Source organism: Calonectris borealis, chromosome 1, assembly GCF_964195595.1.
Source record: "Calonectris borealis chromosome 1, bCalBor7.hap1.2, whole genome shotgun sequence".
Lineage (NCBI taxonomy): Eukaryota > Metazoa > Chordata > Aves > Procellariiformes > Procellariidae > Calonectris > Calonectris borealis.
Window position 1 is genome coordinate 402,246 of NC_134312.1, and position 26,554 is coordinate 428,799.

General features: G+C 51.4%; 1 protein-coding gene across 1 annotated transcript in view; it reads left to right on the forward strand.

Annotated features, from left to right (window-relative positions):
• SHANK3 (SH3 and multiple ankyrin repeat domains 3) overlaps positions 1-26,554 on the forward strand; it is a 373,777-nt gene that overhangs the window by 277,453 nt on the left and 69,770 nt on the right. The window contains exons 15-16 of the mRNA XM_075140908.1: positions 3,243-3,325; positions 15,930-16,054. Coding sequence (XP_074997009.1) covers positions 3,243-3,325; positions 15,930-16,054 — 208 coding nt within the window. The remainder of the gene's footprint in view (positions 1-3,242; positions 3,326-15,929; positions 16,055-26,554) is intronic.

Below are 26,554 nucleotides of genomic sequence, written 5' to 3' on the forward strand. Positions count from 1 at the left end.
GACAGGCTGGATCAATGGGCCAAGGCCAATGTGTGAGGTTCAACAAGGCCAAGTGCCGGGTCCTGCACTTGGGTCACAACAACCCCAGGCAACGCTACAGGCTTGGGGAAGAGTGGCTGGAAAGCTGCCCGGAGGAAAAGGATCTGAGGGTGCTGGTTGACAGCCGGCTGAACATGAGCCGGCAGTGTGCCCAGGTGGCCAAGAAGGCCAGGACGAGAGGAAATGGCCTCAAGTTGTGCCAAGGGAGGTTTAGATTGGACATTAGGAGAAATTTCTTTACTGAAAGAGTGGTCAGGCCTTGGAACAGGCTGCCCAGGGAAGTGGTGGAGTCACCATCCCTGGAAGTATTTAAAAGACGTGTAGATGAGGCGCTTAGGGACATGGTTAAGTGGGCATGGTGGCGTTGGGTTGACGGTTGGACTCGATGATCTTAGAGGTCTTTTCCAACCTTTATGATTCTATGATTCTATGATTATTACAGGAAATCTTGGCACATGAGGATTGGTGGGGGAGGCTGGGTGAAATTGTACTTACGCAGAGTACAAGCAGTTTTGTCAAGAGTTTCTTCAGTTTATCATGTGGATGAAGCAACCACAGAGGTCCTGTGGGAAGAATTAGAGGTACAGAATTTTCTTTCATCACTTTCTCATTGACAAAGCAATCACAGCAGGACTAATTGGGCACTTCAGCCCACCACCAGATAAATAGAAATCATTATTTTATACATAAGCATTTGTTTCCCTTTCCTTCTCTCTTTCTCTTGCATATACACATACACAAACACATTCTTGTAGAGGTGGCAGAAGTTGCTCTTGGTATGGGGTTAAGATCTGGCGTGGATCCATTCCGTGGATGCGAAATGTGTTAAGTCTAGCTCTCCTCCTAAATGGTAAGTCATAGTTCAAATAGAAGATAAAGGCTTATCGCAGAATCACAGGATGGTTTGGATTGGAAGGGACTTTCCAAGATTATCTCGTCCAACCTCCTTCCGATGGGCAGGGACATCTTTCACTAGATCAGGTTGTTCAAAGCCCCATCCAACCTGACCTTGAACACTTCCAATGATGGGGCATCCAATGATGGGGCATCCACAATGATGGGTAATATCCACGGTATTACCGTAATGACCTCGTCTGCATAATGAATCTGTTTCCAGTAGGACGTTCTACACTTGGAAGAGAGGATTTCATTGTAGAGGGGAGAGTTTTATGCATATTGCGGAACATATGCATAACCAGCTCTGCTTTTGAAAGACAGGCAATGTGTTGAAAATGTGACATAAAGGGATGACTCTATGACAGCAGCCACCTCCTTTAAAGCGGTTCACATAGTTTTGTTGAAGTTTATCCACTTCTAGGTAGGTTGTTGCATGAAGTCACTACTTTTATAGATACCTATTTTTTCATGGATAATGCCTACGCATGTCCAAAATTATAGTGCAAAGTGAACTACCAGAGAAGTCCAAGGAATTCAGACTTGTGCCTTGTGTTAGTTTCCGTGGACGATGTCTGTTGTACATCTTCTGGAGTGCCTCGGTACCTGCACGCGTTGCCTGTATTGACTTTTGTGATCACCTTCCCTTGGTCTGGAAAACAATATTTCTATGCATCCTGCTAGGAGCTAGATACTGTTGTGCTGAATCACAGAACTACCTACCCAAAAAGGGATTGTGATGCCTATAAATGCAGCCCTGGCAGATGAGGCTACAGATGGACAGGATGCAGAGAGGTGTGTCCTGTCCTGGTGCTTGTCGGTCGCAGTCCATGGCTGCTAGAAAGTACCCACAAAAATGTGGGTTGCCAACCCAGTCCATGCAGCAGCACTGTGAGCCCATCGCCTTCCATCCAGAAACACCCGCCCCCTCCCCAACCCTGCCATGTTCGGCAGGGTCCCGGCGGGGTGACGCCGGGGTGCAGCCTGAGCCTCGGCAGGTGACCCCTTCCCTGCAGCAAGGGGCAGGAGGCGGCAGGCGCGGCGCGGCGTGGCGCGGCATGCCTGTGCTGGTGGGGCGTGTGCCTGCCTGCAGCGGCGGTACCGCGCACCTCATACCGCAGTGTGCGAACCCAGCCTGCTCTGTGCCAGCGCCTGTCTACAGCTGTCTCCTCCCTCCTGCGAGCACGCCTGCCTGCACGCCCGCCACTGTACCTGCTCCTTGGCAGCGTGTTTCTGTGCAGTGCGGTGGTACGCGGGTCTTTGTTCCCCGCTGCTGCGCGCTGGGCACACCGCATCACTGGCTGCACGTGCCCAGGTCTGGGGGCCGGCCCGTGCCATCACTCCCTCTCTGCCTCTCTCGGTTTTGGTTTGGTGTGGAAAGCTCATTCCCCACGCTGCCGAGAAGGACCGAGGTCCCTGATTAATTCCACTCTGATGTCAGACATGCGGCTCTGCTGGGAGGGATTTGCAGGGCTGCATTTAAGCTCCCGTTTGCTGAGAGAATCCCTCTCCCGTCTCCCCTCCCCACGCGCCCCCCGCCCCTCCCAGCGCATATAGAGGTGGTTTGTTGGAAGGGTCGCTGGCGGCCGGGGTCTGCATGGAGCTGCGCGTCCGTTCCTCTCTCTCCACCACTGGATTTTCCCTGTTCTTCTCGTCTGGCCACGGCGGAGGGCAGGGAGAGCAGCTTTGTTAAACTAGGACAATGCAATGCATCCCCCCTCTGCTAATGACAAACGGTTACTTAGCAACGCAGGGGGGGATTTTAAGAGAAGATCAGAGCGCCGGGATGAGGATATAAACTCTGCTGTTCTCCTTCCCAGGGAACTTACCAAAGAGGCACCTCTCCTTTTGTCAAGCGTCTAATTTTTTCATACAAGAGGCAACCGGAAAGTCTCAGAGAGCTGCTTCCCTGATGGATGGATGGCTGCCTCCCCCAGCACCTCCTCTGCTCAGGCGCTCCACTCTTCAATTATATGCTAAGGGCATCATTTAAAGGGAAGCCCAAAGTGGGATCAGTAAGCTCCCTGCATGCGTATGCAGGTGACTGAGAAGGGGACCGGTGGGCAGAAGGGTGATCCAGGCAGCCGGGGCTTTCCTCCACCTACACGTTGAGGGAAAGTAGCTTTCGTCTTTTTGTTCTGACTTTGGGCAAGGGAGGGAGGGAAGCAGATTGTGCCCAACTCCTTGCTGACATGAAACGGTTGATGAGAAGAGGTCTCCTTGTCACAGGCACAAAGGCCACCTCCGCCTGGCAGCATGGTGCTGAAATCTAACCCTAGCATCATTCTCTTGTGCTCTTTCCTGCCCAGTGACTACATCATTGAGGAGAAGACGGCCGTGCTGCAGAAGAGGGAGCATGAGGGATTCGGGTTTGTGTTGCGAGGGGCCAAAGGTAAGGGCTGCTTCTTTCGCTTGGTCCTGGGGCTGGGAGGGAAAGCTCCTTCTCCTCACTTTGGCTGGTGCTCAGGACCCCATTTCCCTGGCTGCACCGAGCAGCCCGTGAGCCCCTGTGCTTCGGGGTCTCTTAGGGGACTCTCTCCTCCTTCTCCGACGGCTAGGCAGTGTGAGTGTAGCTTATCTCTGGTTACACGCATTGTACAGAAAATACCATTCATGACAAATGTGCATCTCTCGCACGTTCTGGGGTGTTTCTCTGGTACAGATGTTGGTATTCGTAGCTTTGCATTTGCAAGAGTTTTCACTTCTGCCTATTTACTGGGTGTATAAAGTGCATGTACTCTGTTTCATGTTTCAGATGCAGGTGTAAGCCCCATGGGGCAGGGCCTGTGTCCTCCGTGGCTTTTTTTTTTTTTAATGCTTGAAGTATTTCACTATACTTTGACTGTGTAGAGTTGGGGGTCCTTCTCCTGGGAGCCCTGGCTGTGTTGGGGTTCAGCCCCAGCATGAGGGCAAACCAGGAGTTGTCTGTCCTGCAGCTGCCACCATACCTTCCACCCTGTGCTGCCAGAGGGCTTCTGCTCGTGCCTGGGGCACGCATTCCCTGCGCAGCCCTGGAGCACCTGTGCTCATGCAGCCGGTACCGTGGACCAGGTTGTTACTGTGGCTCCTCTTACCAGAAACCAATCTTTTTGCTGCAAAAAAAGAGAGTCCCTTGGGGACTGGAAATGAGGGTGCTCATATTCACATAGGAAGCAGGCTTCAGCCCCTGTGCTCGGGAGGCAGGTCCACCCCTGGCTGGAGGGTCCTCCAGCAGTTCCAGACGGAAGGCTGGGGAGAGGCACAGGGGTCTCAGAAATGCAGCTGCTGAAAGCAGAGGCACAGCGGTGCATGCTTCCATCCCTTCCTTGCGTGAAGGGTGCAGGATGCAGGAGGGAAAGATTAAACCAGTGGCTGCCAGCTCGTTTGGTAGTACTGCTCCTTTCCTGGACCTCAGTGTGGCTGAAGATCATTGTGATTTGGGCTTCAATCTTGGGTGGGGATTCCTGAATTGTCTTTGTTCTGTCCGTATTGCAAAAGGGCTCGTGTGCCAGTGGGTGTGTTTGCGTTCAGAATATGGTTGCTGTCTCTTCCTCCCTTCTCTTTCCCCTTCCCTATATATGTGACATACATGTCTGTCCGTGTGCTGCTCACATCAGTCTGTGTAACATGAAGTGAAACTTCAGGGCTCAAAATGGCATCCATTTTTTTGCCAGATCAGACTTGCAGCTGTTGTGTTAGGAAAAATGGGATAAATTTTGTCCTGTTTCCTTTTTTCTTTCTTTTTTCTTGTTTGCCTTCCTAACATTTATAGGCTCTTTATTTTCCTTTGTCTGCTGAGGCTGAAAGAGAGGACTTGAAGCGGATTAAACGGTGGGTGTGTGGGACTTGGGTATGGCTTACGGATTCGCAGCCTGGCATTGCTGCAGGGGGCACTGAGCAGCGTGTGGCTGCACAGGGTCGTGGCTTGGAAGCCCTTGCAGGGTGGGCATGGTCTGTCGTGCTACCATCTGGGACAGGGGTGTTGGTGAGTCTGCTGATGCCCCTTGGGGAGCAGCATCCTCTTGACTGAGAGGTGAATGTGGTAGCTCCCCGTCACCCCCATATTTCCCAGCCACTCAGCCTCGTGCTTTGTGCTGCCAGGGGGTTTAAGCCGGAAGGAGCACTGAGACTCTCTGTCTTGGCCACATCGGTGTCACCACCGCTCACGCTTCATTTAGATACTCTGTGTGAAACACTTCAGGCCTTGTGGGGTGAACTGGAGAAGGGGTCTGAAAACGGGAGGGACCAGAGCATCAGCAAAGTCCCTGCAGAGGGAGGGAGCTGGTTATTAAGTGAGACTCAGCTGGATGATCCTCAAAGGAAACTGCACTTCATGCTGCAGAGGATGGTGAAAATCTTGCATGGCTTCTGCCAGTCTTGCTGAGGGTTGATTCCTTCCCAAGCCCAAATTTGCCCATCTCTGTGAGCTGCCCCATCAGCTGCACCTCAGGCAGAGAACGCTGTCCACCACCCCAGAGAGCCAGTCCTTCCCAGCCCATCCCGTCTCCACCTCTGTCCAGTACTGGGAGAAGGTGATGTCCCAATCAAACCAACTGAATGTTTGGACAAAGGTTGTTTTATCCTGGTCCCTGCAGGAGACGAGCTGCAGCTTTCGGACATGGGACTTGCCTGCAGCCATTGCCTTAGAGAATCATTTGGAGCAGATGGGAAGGGGTGTCGCAGCCCCTTCACTCAGCACTGTGACAGAAAGTGATAAGCAGGTGGATTCACTTCTTCATTTCTTGGCCCAGAGAGACCATCCCTATCTTTCATATACACAAATGATAGACCTGTGCTCAAAATGCTGAAAGATGGTATTTCTTGGCTTGTAATATCCTGAACTCAACCAGTCTTCTGTGCCTGGACTAGAGCAACCTCCCCTCTTCCTGGCTAACCTGACCATAGATCAGGCACTATCTGTTTAGTAATATGATTCATAAAGTGTTCATACACACTTCCCTGGGGCCATCCCTGTAAACAGTGGTTGTTACAGCTGATACAGTGACTGCACCTCACATGGTCTCAGCAAATCCCTGCTACCAGTTCCCTGGGCAGAGGAATATTGTTCCTGGGCCAGGTAATGCATTGGCACCTGGTTATGGTGGGTTCTGTGGAAGCGGTAGAGGGACATGCAGTCCCTAACTTGGGAATTTACTCTCTAGGAAAGGAGTACATAATATGAATAGCAAGGATATTGCCAATAATACAAATGATGTGTTGAAAAAAGAAAAGGAGCTGGCTCTAAGTCCTTGCTTCAGGGTGCGAGCTTTCTTTTGTCTTTTGTCTACTTAGTCTGGGGAGAAGCTGCCAGGCAGGGCAGGTTGTTCAAGAAGTTACCCGAGGTGATTGCTTCCCGTGATTTGCGTATCTCCCGGGGCAGCTGATCCCATATACTGTTGGGGAGACGATGCTGTACGGATCCACTGTGGGGCTCGGTTTGCTCCTGCTTCTTTCCAAAATGATGTCAATTTTTTATTCCCCCAACCCATCCCCCAGTTCTCCAGCCAAGCAAACACTTCACCTGCTTTACCACGTTCACCTGCCTTGATGCAGAACGCGGACCTGCTTTCCAGGTTTCTGCCCAGCTCACCGCACCTCCCAGCTCTCGCTGCTGGCTGGATCAAGTGCCCTTGTCACTCTGCCTGCCCCAGTGCCATGGCCTCCCCAGAGCCCCGGGCCCTCCTGGTGTTCATCTGCCTGCTGTGGCCTCCCTGGGCCCTCCTGCTCTCCTCTGCCCGCCATGGCCCTGCCAGCCCCGGGCCCTTCTGCTCTCCTCTGCCCACCATGGCCCTGCCAGCCCCGGGCCCTCCTGCTCTCCTCTGCCCGCCATGGCCCTGCCAGCCGCAGGCATTCCTGGCCTCCCCAGAGCCCTGGGCCCTCCTGGTGTTCATCTGCCTGCTGTGGCCTCCCTGGGCCCTCCTGCTCTCCTCTGCCCGCCATGGCCCTGCCAGCCCCGGGCCCTTCTGCTCTCCTCTGCCCACCATGGCCCTGCCAGCCCCGGGCCCTCCTGCTCTCCTCTGCCCGCCATGGCCTCTCCCGCAGCCGCAGGCATTCCTGCTCTCCTCTGCCCGCAATGGCCTCTCCCGCAGCCCCAGGCATTCCTGCTCTCCTCTGCCCGCAATGGCCTTCCCGCCAGCTCCGGGCCCTCCTGCTCTCCTCTGCCCGCCATGGCCTCTCCCGCAGCCCCAGGCATTCCTGCTCTCCTCTGCCCGCAATGGCCTCTCCCGCAGCCCCAGGCATTCCTGCTCTCCTCTGCCCGCAATGGCCTTCCCGCCAGCTCCGGACCCTCCTGCTCTCCTCCGCCCGCCACAGCCTCTCTGCCCCTCAGTGCCCCTCCTGTGTCCAGTGTTGGTCCTTGCATTTGAGCTGGACCGTCAAGGAGCACTTGTAAAACCAGCGGGTCACAGCTTGTGACCAAAGTGCCAATCCGTGGGACTCGCCGACGGGGAGGGTCGGTCTGTACCCCAGCCCCGTCCCTCCCGGCTGGGCTGCAGCAGGGCCCCGGGGGAGCCACTGCTGTCCCCAGCGCCGTGGTCGCTCCAGAGCACTCCCTGGGAGCGTCTTGTTATGTTCAGCTTCACGCGAAAATTGGGCACTGTGACCTCGCAGCTTCCAGTCCTGCGCTTGGAAGCCCGTGCAGCCGTTGCCAGCGCCCATTTGGCTGCGCCTTGCCATGGGGCGAGCTCATGCACGGCAGGCCGTGTTCCTCCTCCAGCGGTGCACGCGCGCCGTTTGCCAGTGACTCGGTGCCATGGTCGAGCCCGAGTTCCGGCCGCACGGGCTCTGCGAGGGGAAGCGCAGAGAGCTCAGGGCTGGGAAGGATCTCTGCATGGATGTCATCTGCTGACTTCACAAACTCCCGTTTGTTCTTTGCTGCGTTTTCTCCGCAGGAAGGTTGAAGTTTGATGTTCAGCATCAGATGTTTCTGTTTGCATCTCTCTGTGTAAAGACCAGCCAGAGCAACTGGTATCGCAGTTACTGACTCAGATCTCCCTGGGTGAATTCAGTGATCCAGCCGCCCAAGCGTAGCAATCAGTGGATCATTTGAGGGAGTTCTAGTTTCGTTTCCTGTCCAGCACTTGGTGTGAAGACCTCAGGCTCAGAAGCTTCTGCAAGCTGAGTTTTGGTGCTGTGAAGTGCCTGGGGCTGGGTCTCATTGACCTGACGAGGATTTCTGACAGCCGCAGCTCCTGCCCTGCACAGCCCTGGGGGCACGAGGAGGGCTATGGTTAGGGAAGTACAGTCAAAGCTTGAGGATCGCGCTCTTGGTCTGGGGCAGAGGGGAGGTTGTCCTAAAGCCCTGCAGCAAGTTTTGGGATGCAATGCTGGTATCATAAAGTTTCATGGAAATGGAGGAGCTCACTGATGGTTTTCAGAACTTGGTTCTTGTGCAGAGGAGTGCTGTGACACTTTGTGACCCTCAGGGTGAACAGAAGTTGGGACTGGAGGTGTTCAGACAGAGCACATCAAACACCAGGTCTGTCATCTGTGTTGTTAAGGGTGATGTCTTCGTTATGGAGATCTAATGGAAAACTACAAACAAGGCCCGTCAGAGTCTAGATATGGCAAACGCTACTTATGACACACCTTTTATAGTAGTCTTGGAAACTTGAAAATTCAGGAGCTTATTTTAAATAAACTGTTGTAGTACCCCTTTTCTCCCTGCCCCCAAATACGCATACTCCAGTAGTGCCTGTTAACTGTTGACCACCCAGCTGCAAGCAGGTACCTGCTGCTCCAGTGCTCTGTTTCGGTGTCAGAACAGTGGTGGGTGGCTTCCGCCCCAGCCTTAAACTGAGACATGCCTTCAGGATTTTAGGTGAGAAGTGCCAAGGCAGCAACGGCATTATTTTATTTTTCACTCTCTAAATGTGTTTCCGGTGAAGTAACTGGGATCTTAACAATTTGCTCTGCTTGAATTAACTTGTAATATTTTTCACTGCTAAGCTTGGCTAGTCATAAAAGTAACCTGTCCAAGAAAAGCAGTATTTGCAAAGAATAGAATATTTTCAGTTGGAAGGGACCTACAACGATCATCTAGTCCAACTGCCTGACCACTTCAGGGCTCACCAAAAGTTAAAGCATGTTATTAAGGGCATTGTCCAAATGCCTCTTAAACACTGACAGGCTTGGGGCATTGACCACCTCTCCAGGAAGCCTGTTCCAGGGTTTGACCACCCTCCGGTAAAGAAATGCTTCCTAATGTCCAGTCTAAACCTCCCCTGATGCAGCTTTGAACCATGCCCAGGTGTCTTGTGCCTGGATCCCAGGGAGAAGAGCTCAGCACCTCCCTCTCCATGTCCCCTCCTCAGGAAGCTGCAGAGAGCAATGAGGTCGCTCCTCAGCCTCCTTTTCTCCAAACGAGACAAACCCAGAGTCCTCAGCCGCTCCTCATAGGACATGCCTTCCAGCCCTTCACCAGCTTTGTTGCCCTCCTCTGGACACATTCGAGGACCTTCTCAAATGGCGGGGCCCAGTGCTGCACACAGTATTCAAGGTGAGGCCGGAGCAACGCTAAAGACAGCGGGATAATCGCCTCTCTTGACCGGCGGGCTGTGCTGTGTTTGATGCACCAGGGCTTCTCCTGCCTGCCAGGCGCAGCTGAAGCTGGTGTCCCTGGTCTGAGACAGCCCGAACACTGGATTTTTAAGACCAGGAAATGGCCGCAGTGATCAAATTGCACGACCGAAGCTGTAGTGTTAATGTGATAGTTCCTTGAGAGGTACGAATTATACTTCCTGAGATTTGAAGTCATGAGCTTTTGCAATGAACAGTAGACCTCCTTGTTAGGAAATTTTACCTCATTACCCACGAAAATTTCTGTAATTTAATTCCAAACTTTTTGATTTAGTTTTGCCTTTGCCATTTGGATAAGATTTTATTTCCTTCCTGGGTAGGCCCTGGAAGAGCGAGGTCACCAGGAAGCCTCCTCCATCACTGGGGCTACAACCAGCTCTGAACACTGTGTGTTGTTCTGGTTAATATTTCTTGTTTCGTTGGTGTTGGGGCTGTAGGCGAATGGCTGGGCTGCTGGCGAGGCCGAGATTAAGCTAGCTGAACAGGAGGCAGAGAACGACGGGATGTGACGTGAGAGGTTGGACGTGACAGTTAGCGGTGAGGGAGCTGACGACGTCTCAGACAGCGCTTTGGCGGAATGGCTGGATTTCGTCTGTGTGAGGGGGAGTGATGCTAGAAGTGGCTGCACTTCACAGATAACTGGCAGGGAATACTGGAGACCTTTGGGGGTAACCTCTCGGTGATACCAGGTAAGGCCAAGATTACCTCGGTAATGGTATTGGAAATACCCGATTTGAGTGCAGATGTAGCAGAACTGGGGTGAGTGGGGTAAAAGTAGCTAGAGACAGATTGTTCGTTTGGGAGGAAACTGGGGCAGCAAAAAGGGGTGTCAGGAACCAGAAAAAAGCTTACAAAGGTACATGAATGATGTGACCGGGGCTGTTTGGCAGGGGTTTCTGCTGGGCAGCTCTGTGCTTGATCACCACAGCCCAGATCAGGGCAATAAACCAAATCTGTTCTTCTGACCATCCCCTGGTGTCCAACCTGCTCCTTGGTCCCTGGCTGTCAGCAGAACAGCCCTACAGATGGATCGAACATCTTGGTGCCGGGTTGGTGCCTGCTCCAGGCCTGTCAGCATTGGCATCAGTCCACCACCTCCGAATGTCCGGCTTTTAGGGAAGAGCAGGCGGGGAGCGCTCCTGAGGTTTGCTCTGAGCCATCACTTCACCGTGGCCAGTGCTGACTCCGGGGTGTTCTAAAGGGCGTGCTGTCTGCAGCCAGTGCCTGGATGTCTGCGTGCGGCCATGCTCGGGCAGCGTGTGCAGCAGCGCATCCCGTGCAGGGCTCCATCTCCTGTGACCCAGAGGAGCACGGGTTTTCCACATCGGGCCTGTGGGCTGGACAGACTGCCACGGGGACAGAGGGGTGGCAGTCAGGGCTTCTCCCATAGCAGTGGGTTTTCTGTTTGCTCCTTGCCTTTGCCAGAGCAGTATTCTCCAGAGGTGCTTCTGCCCCTTTCTGCAGACTCTGGTGGTTTGGAAGGAGATATCCCCACCACCAAGGTCTCCTGCACGTGATGTGGTTTGCGGGTGCTCTGTAGGGTTGCTGTCAACGTATGTTTCCTTTAGTTCTGTTCTGTTACGAGAAAACAATGTACCCAGTACCCATCAGCTTAACAAATAAGGCAGGGTTGGGCTTTCAGGTGGTAAGCTGGTGATTTTACAACTTTTCTGGCACTTACCCAGGAAGTTTTAATTGCTGTGTACTGCAGGAGAATTTTCTCCCTTTGCAGGTCCTTTGCAGTAAAGTATAGAGCAGTCTCCGTACTGACCAGGTGTAAGCACAGCACTGATATATTTGACTGAACAATAACTAAAAGCAGCTGTAAGGGAAAGGTCTGTAACAAGGAAGCACAGTTGCAGACTCCAGTAAACAGTAGGTTTCCCCTCTATTGCCTGAGTCTCTGAGTTAATGGAGGCAGATGGGAAATCCAGTGCTGGATTGCACCTACACCTGGAGGTCACAACTCCTCCATCCACTGCCTGATGTGGCCGTTGGAGACACCTGGAGCAGTTAGCCCTGCAGACCTCATCCTCTGCATGGAAAAGGGGTGGTTTATTTTATATGTTTACTTGTCCATTACTAGAGCTTCTTTCTTGTTCCCTTAACGGAGTGCTGGGACTTCAGGCAGTAGCAAGGGAGAGCTGGTTGCTTCCTCTGTCTACGTTTTTCCCCCTCCTGTATTAAATTATGCTTCTAGTATTTGTTTCATAAGGATACAGTTCTGACTTCAGGATGCATTTTCTTGTTTACTGAATCTTTAAGGCACTAGTGACACTTCACCAATTGTGTATCACAGCATGCAGTTACTGTAGATATATGGCTTCCAGCCCACGGGAAGCGGTGTGCCTGGAGTCCTCGTGTACACATCAATAATGCAGGTGACAAAATTGGCTATAAGGCTGGGTTTCCTAGGTTAATTTTATCTGTATTCCCTATCAGTTTATATCTTTGATTACCAATAAGAAAAACACATCCTTGAACCATCCCTCAGATATAATTTAGGATTTCTCTGCCATCCGCGGGCCGTTGTCAGCCCCGTGGTGGGGAATTGTGGGGCAGTGCTTCTGAATTGTGCAGCTGTGGGATCGCAGCGGGGGTAAGCCTGATGGGATGGGTGTATCTGAAGCCGCTGTGAAACATGCTTTGCTCACGTCAGGCTCCTTCTCCTGGCTAAGAAACCAATTAAATTGTCATCTGTCCAACTCTATCCTCCCCGGAGATCAGGACTTCCACTTAACCTTTTCATGACTTGATTATGATGCATGTATGATGAGAGGGCAGTACTGGTATGTCATGCTGATGCTCCCGTTTTGTGAAGTACAGTGTTGGTATTCTTCAGAGACCTTATGTCTCATTATCATTATATAGATAATATACTTGACATTCCGAGAGCCTGAGTTTCCCCGTTTCTCGTTTTCAGAGGTTCAGGCAATATACAAGGTCTTTCTCACCTTAAACCTGATATCCTTCTGGGCCCGCACCTAGCATACGTTAATGGGCACCTAGTTTTACAGCTACAGTCTGCAGCAAGGTCATGTTTGTGGTTCTTTGAACTTCAGACTATTGAAAGAACTTGCTGGTCAACACTGATCTGAAGAGTTGAATTTAACACTGGGGAAGTCCTGAAGGGTTTGGAGAAATCAAATGTTACATTGGCATTTCTAAAAATAGGTAGGATGACTTGACAACTGTTTGCCACTTAAGCTAGCTTCCATCAAAGGAAGGAAGTCATGGAAAGCTGCTGATAAGAAACATCTAAGCATAATCAGATCATTCAGCATATTAACATCTTGTCAGGCAAACTTTGTCTTTGTCTGGTGCTAGCTGATGGCTATCTGAGTTAGCAGAAAAAATCTTGCATAAAAAATGTAAATAAAATAATAAAGAAGTAGTATGGTAAATTATGGAAATATTTTTATCTGTATAAAATCAGTGCCTATACATTTTACACAAATGAAGGAGAATGTAGGTCACATTTACTGGAGTGACCTGACATCAAAGGAGATGTATGCACAAGATCATCCACTGACTGTTATTAAATCTACTGCTTCATTAGGGTTTTGACACAGCTCTTAAAAAATACATTGTTTTGATAATAGACTTAGAGCGATGGATAGCTTATCTAGGCCTGTTGATACAATATGTCTTTATCTATATTGCTAACAAAAATAAACCATGCTTTCTGCATACATCAGCTGAAGTGAGAGATGGACCTACAGGGACCTTTGTTGAAGGCTCTGGCCCTTGTCATGCATGATATCAGACTAGATAATCATGTTTTTTCTGACTCTAAGGCAAATGGTTTGTTCAAGCATCATCAGCCACTAAAGAAGACATTTGGTGTTTGGTTTCTTAGAAAGTTAGCCTGGATCCTTCAGTGCATCGTGCTCAGAGCTGTCCCTACACCAGCTAAGAGTGTCCTTTTACCACTGGCTCTTCCGAATGAAGATGAGACAGTGAATCCTGCATGGACTGAAGATTCATGTGAGAAGAAGACACCTCCATCAGTCCACTGAAAAGCTGTGAGGGCCTTCAGTTCACCTGGCCCCAAAATTGCCAGCCTGGCCAGGGTTTGGGGAGCGTGTCTCTGTTTTGAACTCCTAGGCTCTGCATGTGTTTGAGCCAGCTGTTTCATGCAACTGTGGCCTCGCTGCTGCATTTCTTACTAACCAGCTTCTCTCCTACACATGTGAGAATTACTCTGCTCGAGGGGAGGACAGTACGAGCCATCGCAGCCGAGCTCTGAGAGTCTCTTGTGCTGGTCTTGGTGCTGGTTTGCAAGCCCTTCTTCACACTCCTGTATTAATTACCCTTCAGAGAAAGTAATGCAAAGTAATTCATTGCAACGTCAAATATGCCATCTGCCAAGAATCTGTACGCACCCCAGTCAAGACCACTAGACCCAGACTTACTACTTGTAGAGAGCAGTGGACTGAGATAATCTGCATCAACATCAGTGCCAGCAGCTGTGCATCACACTTTCAAACTGACCCTGTGCGAGTGGCGGTGCCATGCTGTTGGCCAGCCACTGGTCAGCAGCCAAAATGTAGACGTTTCAGGCACAAATATCTTTTGGTGCATGACATACGCTGCATCATTAGGCAAAACAATGGCTTGTTAGCCCCATCTGCTCCTGGTGATTTAAGTATGTTCAAGAGCTACTCAGCAGAATGACTGCTATACAGCTGTTGCAGGAGGAGACTTCCACCGTATAACTGCGATCTGTTATTTGACAGCTAGCCTTGAGCAAAGTGGCTGTCCCAGGTAGAGGAGGAATGAAACCCACTCGCTGACTGTCCAATGTATATCACACTTTCAGAGGAGTGCAGATCTGTCAGAGAGTGTCGGGGGTTTTCAGCCCCTTATTCCTTAGGTGTCAGTAATTTTCTTTGTCCGTGACAGTCAGATGATGTGTCCTGTTTCTGCAGGCAGGGAAAACAGCTGGCACAGGTGGTTTTAAGCTCGCACCTTCACCCCCCTGCCCCACCACTTGCTGAGTACTCCTGTATCTGGGAGCCCATCTTCAGCTTCATCTTTGAGGCTGCTACCAGCGGAGAACAGCTCCAAAACCAGTGTAGCGCAGTTCACTGGAGGTGGCACAATCCCCTTCTAGTCCTGGGACTACCACTAAGTGGAGGTAGGGCTGGAACGACCCTATAGATACTGCTCCCTGGAAGGCTGTGCGAACAAGCGGCCAGGTATCATAGTGCCGAGAAGCAGCACTTTTCTTGGAGAGGTAACTTCTCTCTTTCCTCATCTGTGGCACAGGCTATTAGGAACGGCCGTCTGTCTGGTAACACGTGAAAGCCAGTAATGAGATTGCATGCCAGTAGAAAAGGGATGTCTGGAGCTTCTCCTGGATCCGCTTCAGGTGTTCCCGGTCATATAAGGCCTAGTGAAGAAGTCCTCACTGATCCAATGCTATGGTCTTGTGTAGCAAGACAAGAATCCCCTCTGTTCACACGTCTGTTCGCAATACACAAAGGGGAAAATAAAAATCTTCCCGGAGAATCACGGCCAGTCCCTGAAACAGCCACAGTTGATACACTCTGTGCTGGGGACAGCAACCCATCTGGTAGTTTCAGGTGACCGGAGTCTGGCCAGATGTGTAAAGAGTAGCTGTGGCCTTTCTGCTTCATTTCTTTAATGGATCTGATGCAACGGTGTCCTCTTGATAAACAGACAAAGGAAGCTTGTTCCTTTGTCACATCACATGAGGTAGCACAGATGTCACAAGCTCCTCTCTGCTCTAAGTTGGGCATCCCCCGTGCAAAATTCCTTCAGCCTGGATGGGCAGTGAAGCAAGATGGGCTGGAGCTGGATGATGTAAGTGCACTGCCTGGGTCCATCTGAGAAGGTCCCTTGCCTGGATATGGTGTTCTTTTGGGGGCAGGAGCAGGTTTTCCAACCAGGAAAAACCTCACTGATGAAGAATGGAGATAATTTGACTAATGCAGAAGTCCATCGGCAAGTGGCCCTCTGCTCCTGAGCTAATGGTCTCCTTAGGACCAGTATGAGAGAGGCAGCACCCTGGGGCACTGAAAGCAGGTGTCTGCAATAGCACAGGTGAATGGGGCACATGATTTTTTTTTCTCTGCCGACGATGAAAGAGGCCTGGAAGCTGCTAACGCAGATGTAGACATAGAAGGAGTGGTACTGGGAGATGGATGAGGCTTTAGGGCCCTTGTGGGAAGCTATGTTGACTCTGGGAGTCACACATGTCCGGGACGCTCTGAGGCCATCTCAAGGTCTAAGCTGATGAACACTGTAGACATGTAGCATTAGCTCTGGCTCCTGCGTTGAAGTCAAGCTGAGCCTTGCATACATGTTCTTTCTGGACATATATATAGATTTTCCTAGGCTCCTGGACATTCTTGGCCACCTTCTGCTTGCTTTTTGCCACACTGTCTCAATCTCTCTCTCTTTGTATTTTGTAGCTGAAACCCCAATTGAGGAGTTCACCCCAACCCCAGCCTTCCCAGCGCTCCAGTACCTGGAATCAGTGGATGTGGAAGGTGTCGCTTGGAGAGCAGGGCTTCGCACGGGAGACTTTCTAATTGAGGTGAGCCCGGACGCAGCAGGGAGAGTGACCGATGGCTGCCAGCAGCATCTTCCTCTGCAGGACAAGGGCCTACGTCTTGTATAAAAGTATTTTCCTTTACAAGGTGTTTTGAGAGCTGCGTAATAATTGTTAGTGAAATGCCTGCTGCCTGGATGTCTTGATGAAAAAATGTACTTCAGGTACAATAATTCAAGTAGATACATGTTCTCTGTGCTAGAAGATGAGCTTACAGGTTCCCTTCTGCTAACTGAAATTACGGGGAAAATGGAGGTTGGAGAAGAGACTCATTAGATGCCCTCTCTGGAGGCCCATCAGGGTTGTTTTGTACTGATATTTATTACAGCTTTGCCCAGTGTGGTACAAGTATTGGGGTCTATAGAGAAGAATTAGACTGACCGTACGTAGGGCTCTGCTTTTGTGTCTCCCCCTTGGCCCTTGCCCTTTCCCTTTCTCGAGAAGGCGATGTTGGAGGCTGTGTACTGCCTTCACTCTGCTGCGAGGCCACAGCCAACTGGATCTTCCCGATTGCATTTAAAACAAAGGAAAGCAAGGATTAGAGCCACTGGCAACTTCACATTAAACAAGTGGCTCGAGGGCTCAGCAGCAAGGACAGCGAGGTGAAATAGAGGTGCAGTCTCTCCGGGGCACAGGCAGGAGACTTAGGAGAAAACCAGGGTAGGGTTCTGAAGCTGGCTGGCAGGTTTCCAGCAGTGACAGCCCTTGCTTGCTCCCGCAGCTTGGCATTATTATTATTTTGTTATTGTTTGTATTAGCATATGCCCAGAACCTCAGCGACAGGTCAGGGAAACATCGTGGTAGGTGCTGTATGGTGTGCGGCATCTGCGCAGTACGGGTGGTGATGGCTGTGTCCCAGCACACGGACGACGGGGGTGCTCCCGTGCTGGTGCTCGCTGCCTCTGGACGGTGCGGTAACGCTGCAAGGAGCAGTCCTGGCGTATTGGCTGCTTCATCTTGTGGTGAACGCAGCAGAGGATAGTTTTAAGGAGTGATTTAAAAAAGAGTGATAACATGAATTTGTTAATGTTTATAGGGACTCTCCTTGCTATAGGAGGAAAGTGTAGGAGACATTACTGTGGTACTTGCAAGGGAAAATTATGTTCAGAATCCGTGCCAAATGGGTATGGTATGAATAGGCCAAGTCTGCATTTCTTAAAGCAGAGAAAAGGCTGTTACAATACGGCAATTGAGAAATGATTAAAGTGTTTATGAATCACTCATATTGTAAAGGGGTCCCAGAGAATTTGTTTCAAACGGAGATGTATACACTGCCAGTGCAGGAAGAGATGCGAGGTGAATCCTGCCCCTTCCAAGGCAGCAGAAGAGGTGGAGTGAGGCCAAATTGACACCAAGTCTGTGAAACAACCATGCATTAGGTGGGATGGGAAGGGGAACTTTGTGTGAAGGTTTGAGGTGGGTGGCATGATCAGGCTTCGCTGCAAGCCTACTCACAGCAAGTGCTGAGGAGCATACACCAGACAGGCAGTCCATACGGTCAGAGGAAGGGCTGGCATCCTGTGGGATTTTGCTTTCTCGCATCTTTCCATGCAAAAATCATAAGGCTTTAAACCCGGAAATGCAGTATATGAAATCTGCATTGATCCGACACAGTGGTTGCGCGTGGTGTAAGGCATGCAGAGCTGCATGCTTCTGGCAGGTGGACATGTGAAGTTGTATGGTTGTGGAAGTGCTCCTGGGACTGGGGAGGCGGGTGATGAAGCTTTGCTCAGCTCAGCTGCTGCGATTCACTCTGCAGTCTGAAGCTTATGCTGAAAAATGCTCCCTTTTCCAGGGGTGGTCATCACCTCTGTCCCAGGGCAGTTGGTCGATGCACCCTGCAGCTCCTGTCAGTGCTCTGTGGGATCTTTCTAGCAATACTTTTCCAGAACGAGGACCTCAGACACAGTGATGAACTTGACGTTGAATGCGTAGCTGATGGAAAGCCTGTGCCCAGAGCAGGGACTGGCTGTGACGTGTCCGTGCCGAGGTGCTGCGTGTGTTGTGCCCTTTGTCCAAACGGGGAGTCCCAGGGGTGGTGCCGTGCCCACGCGCGTGGTGCTGCTGCAGGGCAGGCCGCAGGACTGACAGCCAACGTGCGGGGACGTGGAGCCGTGTGCTGCCAGGAGCACAGGGAATCCCGCGGCTGGTGGACCACAGGGGGAAGGGGAGAGAGGAGCCAGGCTTGGGGACCTCTCAGCAGAGGTGCAGGTTGGCGCTTGGCCTTGCCTCCAGTGGGAAGAGCACACCTCTCCTCTGCTCTCCTTTCTGCTGTTAGTGGGGCCCAGATTTGCCCTCCGTATTTGCACCAAACCTTCTGGAGAGCAGCTCCCGGTGGGGCCCTTTGTGCTGTCCGTCCTGTGTGTGGGCACGGTTCTTGCAGCCGGAAAGTCCCCCGAAAGCTGTGAGCAGAGGGTGCTGGCAAAGTCTGCGTGACCCAAATAGCCTCTGCCAACAATGTCATCTGCATTGTTGGTGTGTCTTCTGCAGTCTCTAAAGAATGCCAGTGAAGTACCAATTATCATAAACCTGACAAAATCGTTATAGAGCTGATACTTTTTCTGATATGTAGTATTAGAAACATGACAAAGCAAGGAGGAATTTCAAATGCGTATAAAGCCACGTGGGGTGGGAGGAGGAGGTTAGTGCTGCAGTAGAGCAGCTTCATCCCAGCTGAGACTCGCAGTCCCTCTTCCCTCCCTCCCAGTTTGGATGTTCAGCTGCAGAATAAATGTATTTAGCTGGTAACCTGTCCTCAGTGGGTTACCGTTTCCTTTGGATCAGCCAGCTGAGCTGACCTCCCCTGTGGCTACGTGATCATTAAATCTATGGCAAGTGGAGCGATAAGCATGTGTGGTTGCCCTGGGAGGGGAAGCTGGAGGTGGGTTTAGAATGAGCACAGCAACTTTGCCGCAATGTAAAGCCACATCCCGAGGGCAATATTCAGAAAAGGAGATGTTGTGATACAGCTTGAAGCCTTGTACAGGTCTCTGGGACTATCTTCATCAACGTGTCAAAGTGTATGGATTAGAGATGTGTTAGAGATGTTCCCCTGAGCTGGAAGACAGGGATGGCGAGCAGGATAAACCCCCCATAATCCAAGAGGAAGAAGTTAATGACCTGCTGCGCCACCTGGACGCTCACAGGTCTATGGGGCCGGATGGGATCCACCCGAGGGTACCGAGGGAGCTGGCGGAGGAGCTTGCCGAGCCGCTCTCCATCATTTACCAGCAGTCCTGGTTAACTGGGGAGGTCCCGGACGACTGGAGGCTTGCCAGTGTGACGCCCATCTACAAGAAGGGCCGGAGGGAGGATCCGGGGAAGTACAGGCTGGTCAGCCTGACCTCGGTGCCGGGGAAGATCATGGAGCAGTTTGTTTTGAGGGCGCTCACGAGCCATGTGCAGGACAACCAGGGGATCAGGCCCAGCCAGCACGGCTTCATGGAAGGCAGGTCCTGCTTGACCAACCTGATCTCCTTCTATGACCAGGTGACCCGCCTAGTGGATGAGGGAAAGGCTGTGGATGTGGTCTACCTGGACTTCAGTGAAGCCTTTGACACTGTCTCCCACAGCATTCTCCTAGAGAAGCTGGCGGCTCACGGCCTAGACAAGTGCACTCTTCGCTGGGTAAAAAACGGGCTGGACGGCCGAGCCCAGAGAGTTGTGGTGAATGGAGTTAAATCCAGTTGGCGGCCGGTCACGAGCGGTGTTCCCCAGGGCTCAGTACTGGGGCCGGTCCTGTTCAATATCTTTATCAACGATCTGGACGAGGAGATCGAGTGCTCCCTCAGTAAGTTTGCAGATGACACCAAGCTGGGCGGGAGCGTTGATCTGCTGGAGGGTGGGAAGGCTCTGCAGAGGGACCTGGACAGGCTGGATCGATGGGCCGAGGCCAATGTATGAGGTTCAACAAGGCCAAGTGCCGGGTCCTGCACTTGGGCCACAACAACCCCAGGCAACGCTGCAGGCTTGGGGAAGAGTGGCTGGAAAGTGCCCGGAGGAAAAGGACCTGGGGGTGCTGGTCAACAGCTGGCAGAACATGAGCCAGCAGTGTGCCCAGGTGGCCAAGAAGACCAACGGCATCCTGGCCTCTATCAGAACTAGTGTGGCCAGCAGGAGCAGGGAGGTGATCGTGCCCCTGTACTCGGCACTGGTGAGGCCGCACCTCGAATCCTGTGTTCAGTTTTGGGCCCCTCACTGCAAGAAGGACATGGAGGTGCTGGAGCGTGTCCAGAGGAGGGCAACGAAGCTGGTGAAGGGCCTGGAGCACAAGTCTGATGGGGAGCGGCTGAGGGAACTGGGGGTGTTTAGCCTGGAGAAGAGGAGGCTGAGGGGAGACCTTATCGCGCTCTACAGCTACCTGAAAGGAGGTTGTAGCGAGGTGGGGGTTGGTCTCTTCTCCCAAGGAACAAGCGATAGGACGAGAGGAAATGGCCTCAAGTTGCGCCAGGGGAGGTTTAGACTGGACATTAGGAGAAATTTCTTTACTGAAAGAGTGGTCAGGCCTTGGAACAGGCTGCCCAGGGAAGTGGTGGAGTCACCATCCCTGGAGGTATTTAAAAGACGTGTAGATGAGGCGCTTAGGGACATGGTGTAGTGGGCATGGTGGTGTTGGGTTGACGGTTGTGCTCGATGATCTTAGAGGTCTTTTCCAACCTTAATGATTCTATGATTCTATGATTCTAAATTTAGATGGAAGGTGCATGGGCATTTTAAGTATGAGACTTCGTTTCTAGCCTTGTAACTTGTAGCCTGAAACCATCTCTTGCTGAAATTAATCTTTAGTCTTTTAGCTTTAAAGCTTTCTGAGTATTGAAGATCAGTGCTAGACAGCCAGATACATATAAGGTGCTTTCACGTTGGAGTTAGCAAATTCGAATAAAGAAGTGCAGGTGGGAAGTCCTGAGAAGTGTTTGCAGGCAGAGGAGTGTTTGGTGGCAGTGACAGTCTCCACATGAGAGCTGACCTTGCCCAATGATGGGGAACAGCTCCTCTGGTACCACAAAATGACTCTTTCATGCAAGGACCAGGTGGCAGGGACACTGCTTACAGCTCCAAGCAAGCCCTGACCTGCCCTAGTCTTCCTCACACTAATTCAGCAATTAAATCCGCTTCTGAAGGTGGGAGAGGGGCGGCTGGCCGTGGATGCTGGAGGCAGTCCAGTGGATGCTCCAGCAGTTCCTCCGCGAGGCTGCCCTTCGGGGGGAGGAGATGTGTTTCTGTGGGGCGCTGGCACGAGGAGCCAGCAGAGCTGCCCGACAGGTTATGCCTGGGAGCCCAACTGATGGTGACTTGAAAGAGGCAGCAAAGACCGTCCAGAGAAGGAGGTGGGCAGAGGGGAATCTGCCCCTGAAGTGGGAGCAGAGTTTCAGGGAAATTCAGTGTTTAGCACTGAGGCTTTTTGATTGATTAATACCAGCCTACAACAACTGTAGTGCAGGACCTGACTTGTACCGTGTTTAAACTGCAGTGTCCTTGTCCTCTGGTCAATCCTGCTGTGTCACACTGCTTCCCCACCTTTTCAGCCTTTCATTTCTCACCAGCACCTTCCGTACGAATGGAGGGCCATGACTGGCCTGGACCAACACGACAGGCTGAAGCCTGTTTGGTTGGCCAGCGGGGGTGCGTTGATCCTGGCTTTGTCAGTGAGATCCATGGGATGGCTGTATGGAGTTTAGGATACTTGTTTGATGAGCGTTGGTGTCCTCACCCGATACTTTCTTCAATAAGACTGGTCTCTGTTCACGTTTAACTAGGAAACCTTTGCCTAATTTTGTGAAGGTGGAAAATTTCACCAGAACCCTCCAGGAGGAGCAGACAATCTTGAAGATGGGAAGTGAGAGCTGCCTGGTAACTGTCGGGAGCTTTACGTCCAGTTGCTCAATAGATGCAAGGCTGCTGCAGCTCCACGTTCCCCAATTCGATCAGGAGCCAGGCTGAGTGTGCATTCCCGATGGGGACGTATACACATATATGCACAATATACACGTAAGCGCACAGCCCCCCACATAGATCAGAAAACACACAGCATTATGCAAATACAAATAGCACAAATGGCCTAACCCTGTTCCTCCCTGACTGATAAGAATGATGAGAACAGAATATGTACATACATATATATGTATATACAATATGGATCCCTTTAGTAGCTGGCATTGGGCCTCCAGTCTGCCCAGTAACTGGGCCCTAGCTTCCCCAGTCTCCGCAGTTGCTGGCACCTGAGCATGTGAACCCCTGAGACCCACTTGCTGGTACTCAGATCTCTTGACATGCATGCACACACGCGTGCTCACACGTGCACACACATGTGCACTGGATTCCCCAGACCTTAGACACTTGGTCTATCCAGCAGCTGGTCTCCAGTCCCCTGGTCTCCCCAGCTGCCTAATGCACAGGCGTGCACAAACACAAACCAGTCTCCCTGGCAGCTGCTGCAGACACGGGGCCTTACCAGTAGCTGACTCTCAAACCCACTGGTCAGTCTGGTCCGTCCAGTAGCAAATTCCCAGACCCCCAGTCTCTCCAGTATCTGCCCCAGGTCTATGGCCTCTCTGATCCCTGGCTCCAAGCCTCTTATCCTACTCACTGGCCAATCCATCTTGACGATTCCTAGCAAATTAAATGCACCTACATGTGCATCGTCATACAATATGCATGCAGCCCAGTCTCTGGTTGCTGGCACCCCAGCACTTGTGGGCCCTACCACCCACAGCCCCTTCCCCAGTTGCTGGCAGCTGTACCTTCATGCACACACACACAGAGGTGCACAATATGGAGCACACCCTCACCCAGAAAAATGGCTAGAAGTAGTGCAGTGACAAGACGCGGCAGGCGGTGGTGCCCAGCGCGGGGCATGGCCAGACAAGCGGACTGACCAGCAACCTGGTACACTCAACCGGCCTCTTCCACACCCTTCTTCCTTTCTTCTCCCGTGCTTGTTCCTGCCTGATCCACCATCATCCCTCCCTTTTCCTGCCTTTGGTCCTTTCACTGAGCATCTCGGTAGGTCTGACACAATCCCAGAATGCGCTTCCTGGCATCCCGTAATGAGTCCCGTACCTCCGCAGGCAGTGGTTCCCCTTGGTCCGCAGGGTGGCTTGGAAAGAGCGTCTCCCATCGATTCATCCCATGGGTCTTGAGCGCAGACTGGGGGCTGAACCTTCCCCTGTGGTGGCCCTGGGGGTGGCTGAGCTGGGGTGCTCCACTGGTCAGGTCATTGGGGTTCCTCCAGCTGTCATTGTTCCTCTGCTCCATTATGACTGTGGTGATTAGCCTTTGATCATGTAATCCAACAGTACAACCCATCATCCCCTCTGCAGTCTGTACGTAGTCATGTATGCTGCCTGCTCGCCCCTCTCTGGTGGAATTTATCTCCTGCTGATCCCAGTTTTAACAGAAGCGTCTGCTGCGAGGCTGCCCAGCTCCCTTACGCTTCTCCACCTCGGATCGTCTTCTGGCTCTGAGCTGTGGCAGAGGGAGCCCGGAGCTGTGGAGAGACATAACCTCAATCCTGCAATGCCACCTATCAACAGAAATTCAATCATCACAAGAAGCGTGTTTAAAATTTTGCCCTCACAGCTTATGCTGAGGCCCTTACACCAGCTGAGTCCTCGGTCTTCCAAGTATTTGCAGCTTTAAAGTACCATAATAGACTGGAATATCTGGCCCTTGCTCTCCTTCCATAGAGAGATACTGTCTCTTTTTTCCTTGCCTTCTGGGCTTGTTGCTTTTTCTGCTCTCCTTTGTTGTGCTTCAAGTCCTCTCTCAGGAGGTCTAGACACTTAAGCCTTCTCTTCGTATTGGAGTGAACAGGTTCATTTTTTAATCCCAGCAAACCATGTTTAGGGTTGGACTCGATGATCTTAAAGATCTTTTCCAAACTAAATGATTCTATGATTCTATGTGGAGTGGTCACAAGTGCTAAACCTCCTGCTTTTTGGGTTGACTCAGCCCCTGCGTGCTGTATTTTGGGTGGGAATCTGATCCCAATTTTGTAACTACTTAAGATTTTACCCACTGTCTAGATTGTAGGCTTGTAGGGGAACTGTCAGATGCCTGGACCTGATTGTCCTGACCCATTTAGTGCCATGCTCACAGGGAGGAAATTCTGCCTCGAGGAGAATAAAGCCTGCAAGACAGGGGGCATGCACAGATCATTTTGCGTATCACACAAGCAGGGCAGAGGGATGCATCCCGCACTGCCTTCCTCTGCGTGCCTGTCTCCATTAGGAGCCTGGTCAGAGGCTTCCTGCCTAACTGCTGTGCCTCAGGCTGGCTGAAGGCAGAAAATGGGCAGAAGATTGGCAGCCCCTGCAGTCTGCCAGGGGATCCAGCCAAGTCTCTTGCATTTGTCTTGCAATCCTTCAGCATTTTCCCATGAGCTGCTGCTCACTCTTGGTCTTAGTTTTTCATTTACTTCATAACCCCTTTGTTTACTTCACAAGCCCTGTCTCTCCATTTCCTTTCCTTGACCCCTCCATGGCTACGCTGTCGGGCTCAAACTGCACATCTGGTTGGACTTTCAGATGGGCATGCTCACTGCTTCGTTCATTTACTTAGCAAAAGCCCAGAGACCTCCAAAATATGCATCTGCCCAGGTTTCAAGAAAAGCCGTCCAGGTGAAACTCCAGCAGTAACTGCTCAGCATCTTTGTTACCTGTTGATCCAGCAACCAAAGAATCCTATTTTAGAATCACAGAATGGTTTGGGTTGGAAGAGACCTTTCAAGGCCATCTAGTCCAACCCCCCTGCCGTGGGCAGGGACATCTTCATCTTGATCAGGTTGCTCAGAGCCCCGTCCAACCTGACTTTGAATGTTTCCAGGTATGGGGCATCTACCACCTCTCTGGGAAACCTGTGCCAGTGTCTCACCACCCTCATTGTAAAAAATTTCTTCCTTATATCTAGTCTAAACGTTCCCTCTTTTAGTTTAAAACCATTCCCCCTTGTCCTGTCACAACAGGCCCTGCTAAAAAGTTTGTTGCCATCTTTCTCATAAGCCCCCTTCAAGTACTGAAAGGCTGCATTTTGCAGTTTCTTATGCTAACACAAATACATGAACCAAGCTAAGTTATGTTCTATCACCAGGTCTTCTAAAGAAAGATTGTCGGTTCATCGCCAATGAGAAGGCCGCCCTTTCTTCCTAGTGACTAGCCTTCCCTGGCTGTGGTGAGTGTGACTCAGATCAGCCACGGGCACACCAGCCTCTTGTGTTGGTTGACATGGGCTGCGCCAGGAATGAGAAGGGACAGAAAATTCCCAGGGCTTCTGCTTGCTTAGGGCAGACGAATCAGGGGCATCAAGCTCTGCCGTTGATCTTGAGCGCTGAGATCACCACCCCTCACCTTCTCTCCCACAGTATTTCTATGTATAGAAATAGCTTGATAAGTAACCTCAGTTACTCAGCTTCTCTTTTAGCTGCACTTCCATCATACGCGCTCCAAGTAGAGTGATTGGAGGACAGCTCTAACGTGAAGCCAAGTGGCTGCTCTTCTCTGGTTGGTTTGGCTAATACCAGCTTGTCAGTGTTCTTGTTCACATTTCAACGTCCAGGCGCCAGCTATCCGTGGGACACTCTAATTTCCTAAATACCACTGTGGTCCTACAACCCACCGGGCTGCTGCAACAACACAGACGCAGATATCTCAGTACGTGGCCTTTGGTAGAGAGCTATGGTGGGATTCATCTCACCTCACTCAGGCTTCAGTTACCTGCGTGCCTGCACCTGCCTGCCTTGTCTAGTCTGCCAGTTCTGCCTGTGGAGACCAGATAAATGTGGAGATGGAATTCAGGGAGCAATTAATTCATCTGACCTAGTCTGAAGTCTGCCTTAGGATGTGAGAAATCATGCGCAGGATCTGGTGGAGTCACTGACTAGCTCTCCCCTGACCGGACAGGGATCCCAGGACAACTTCTTCCAGGATAGGTGCCCATTTTATGGACAGCACGTTCTGTCAGGTGAATCCCAGCACTGCGGTCTCTTGGCAAAAAGCACATTATTCTGTAGCACCGCGGGTGAGAAATACCAAACATGGAACAGGTCCTTGGAGCATTTGGGTTTTGTTCTCTGTGCTGTCAGGGGTTTCTCTCAGAGGAACTGCTAGAGTCTGAGTGCTGTCGACACTATGGACATAGCTGGATGTGCAATTGCCACTGGTACTCCTCAGGTTTAGGGGTGGCAAAGCCTTGACAACAAACCAGCGATGCCTCTCCAACATGAAGTCAGAGAACTTTGTGGCGTCCATATGCTCTGAGGTGCTGACCTGGAGACTCAGAAGTAACACTGAGATTGTGGTGAGTTTGTCCTGTTTGCCGTCCTCCCACAGCAGACATAGAAGAAGGAAACCCTTCCTGGACACAATGCTGTCATTTAGAGATTCAGTCTTTGAACGTGATTCTGAGCATGATATTGCCATTGCCTCAAGAAGAGATTTGGTTCATTTCCCCCATCTCCAGGGTGCTCGCTTTCTCATTGCAGTCCATCTG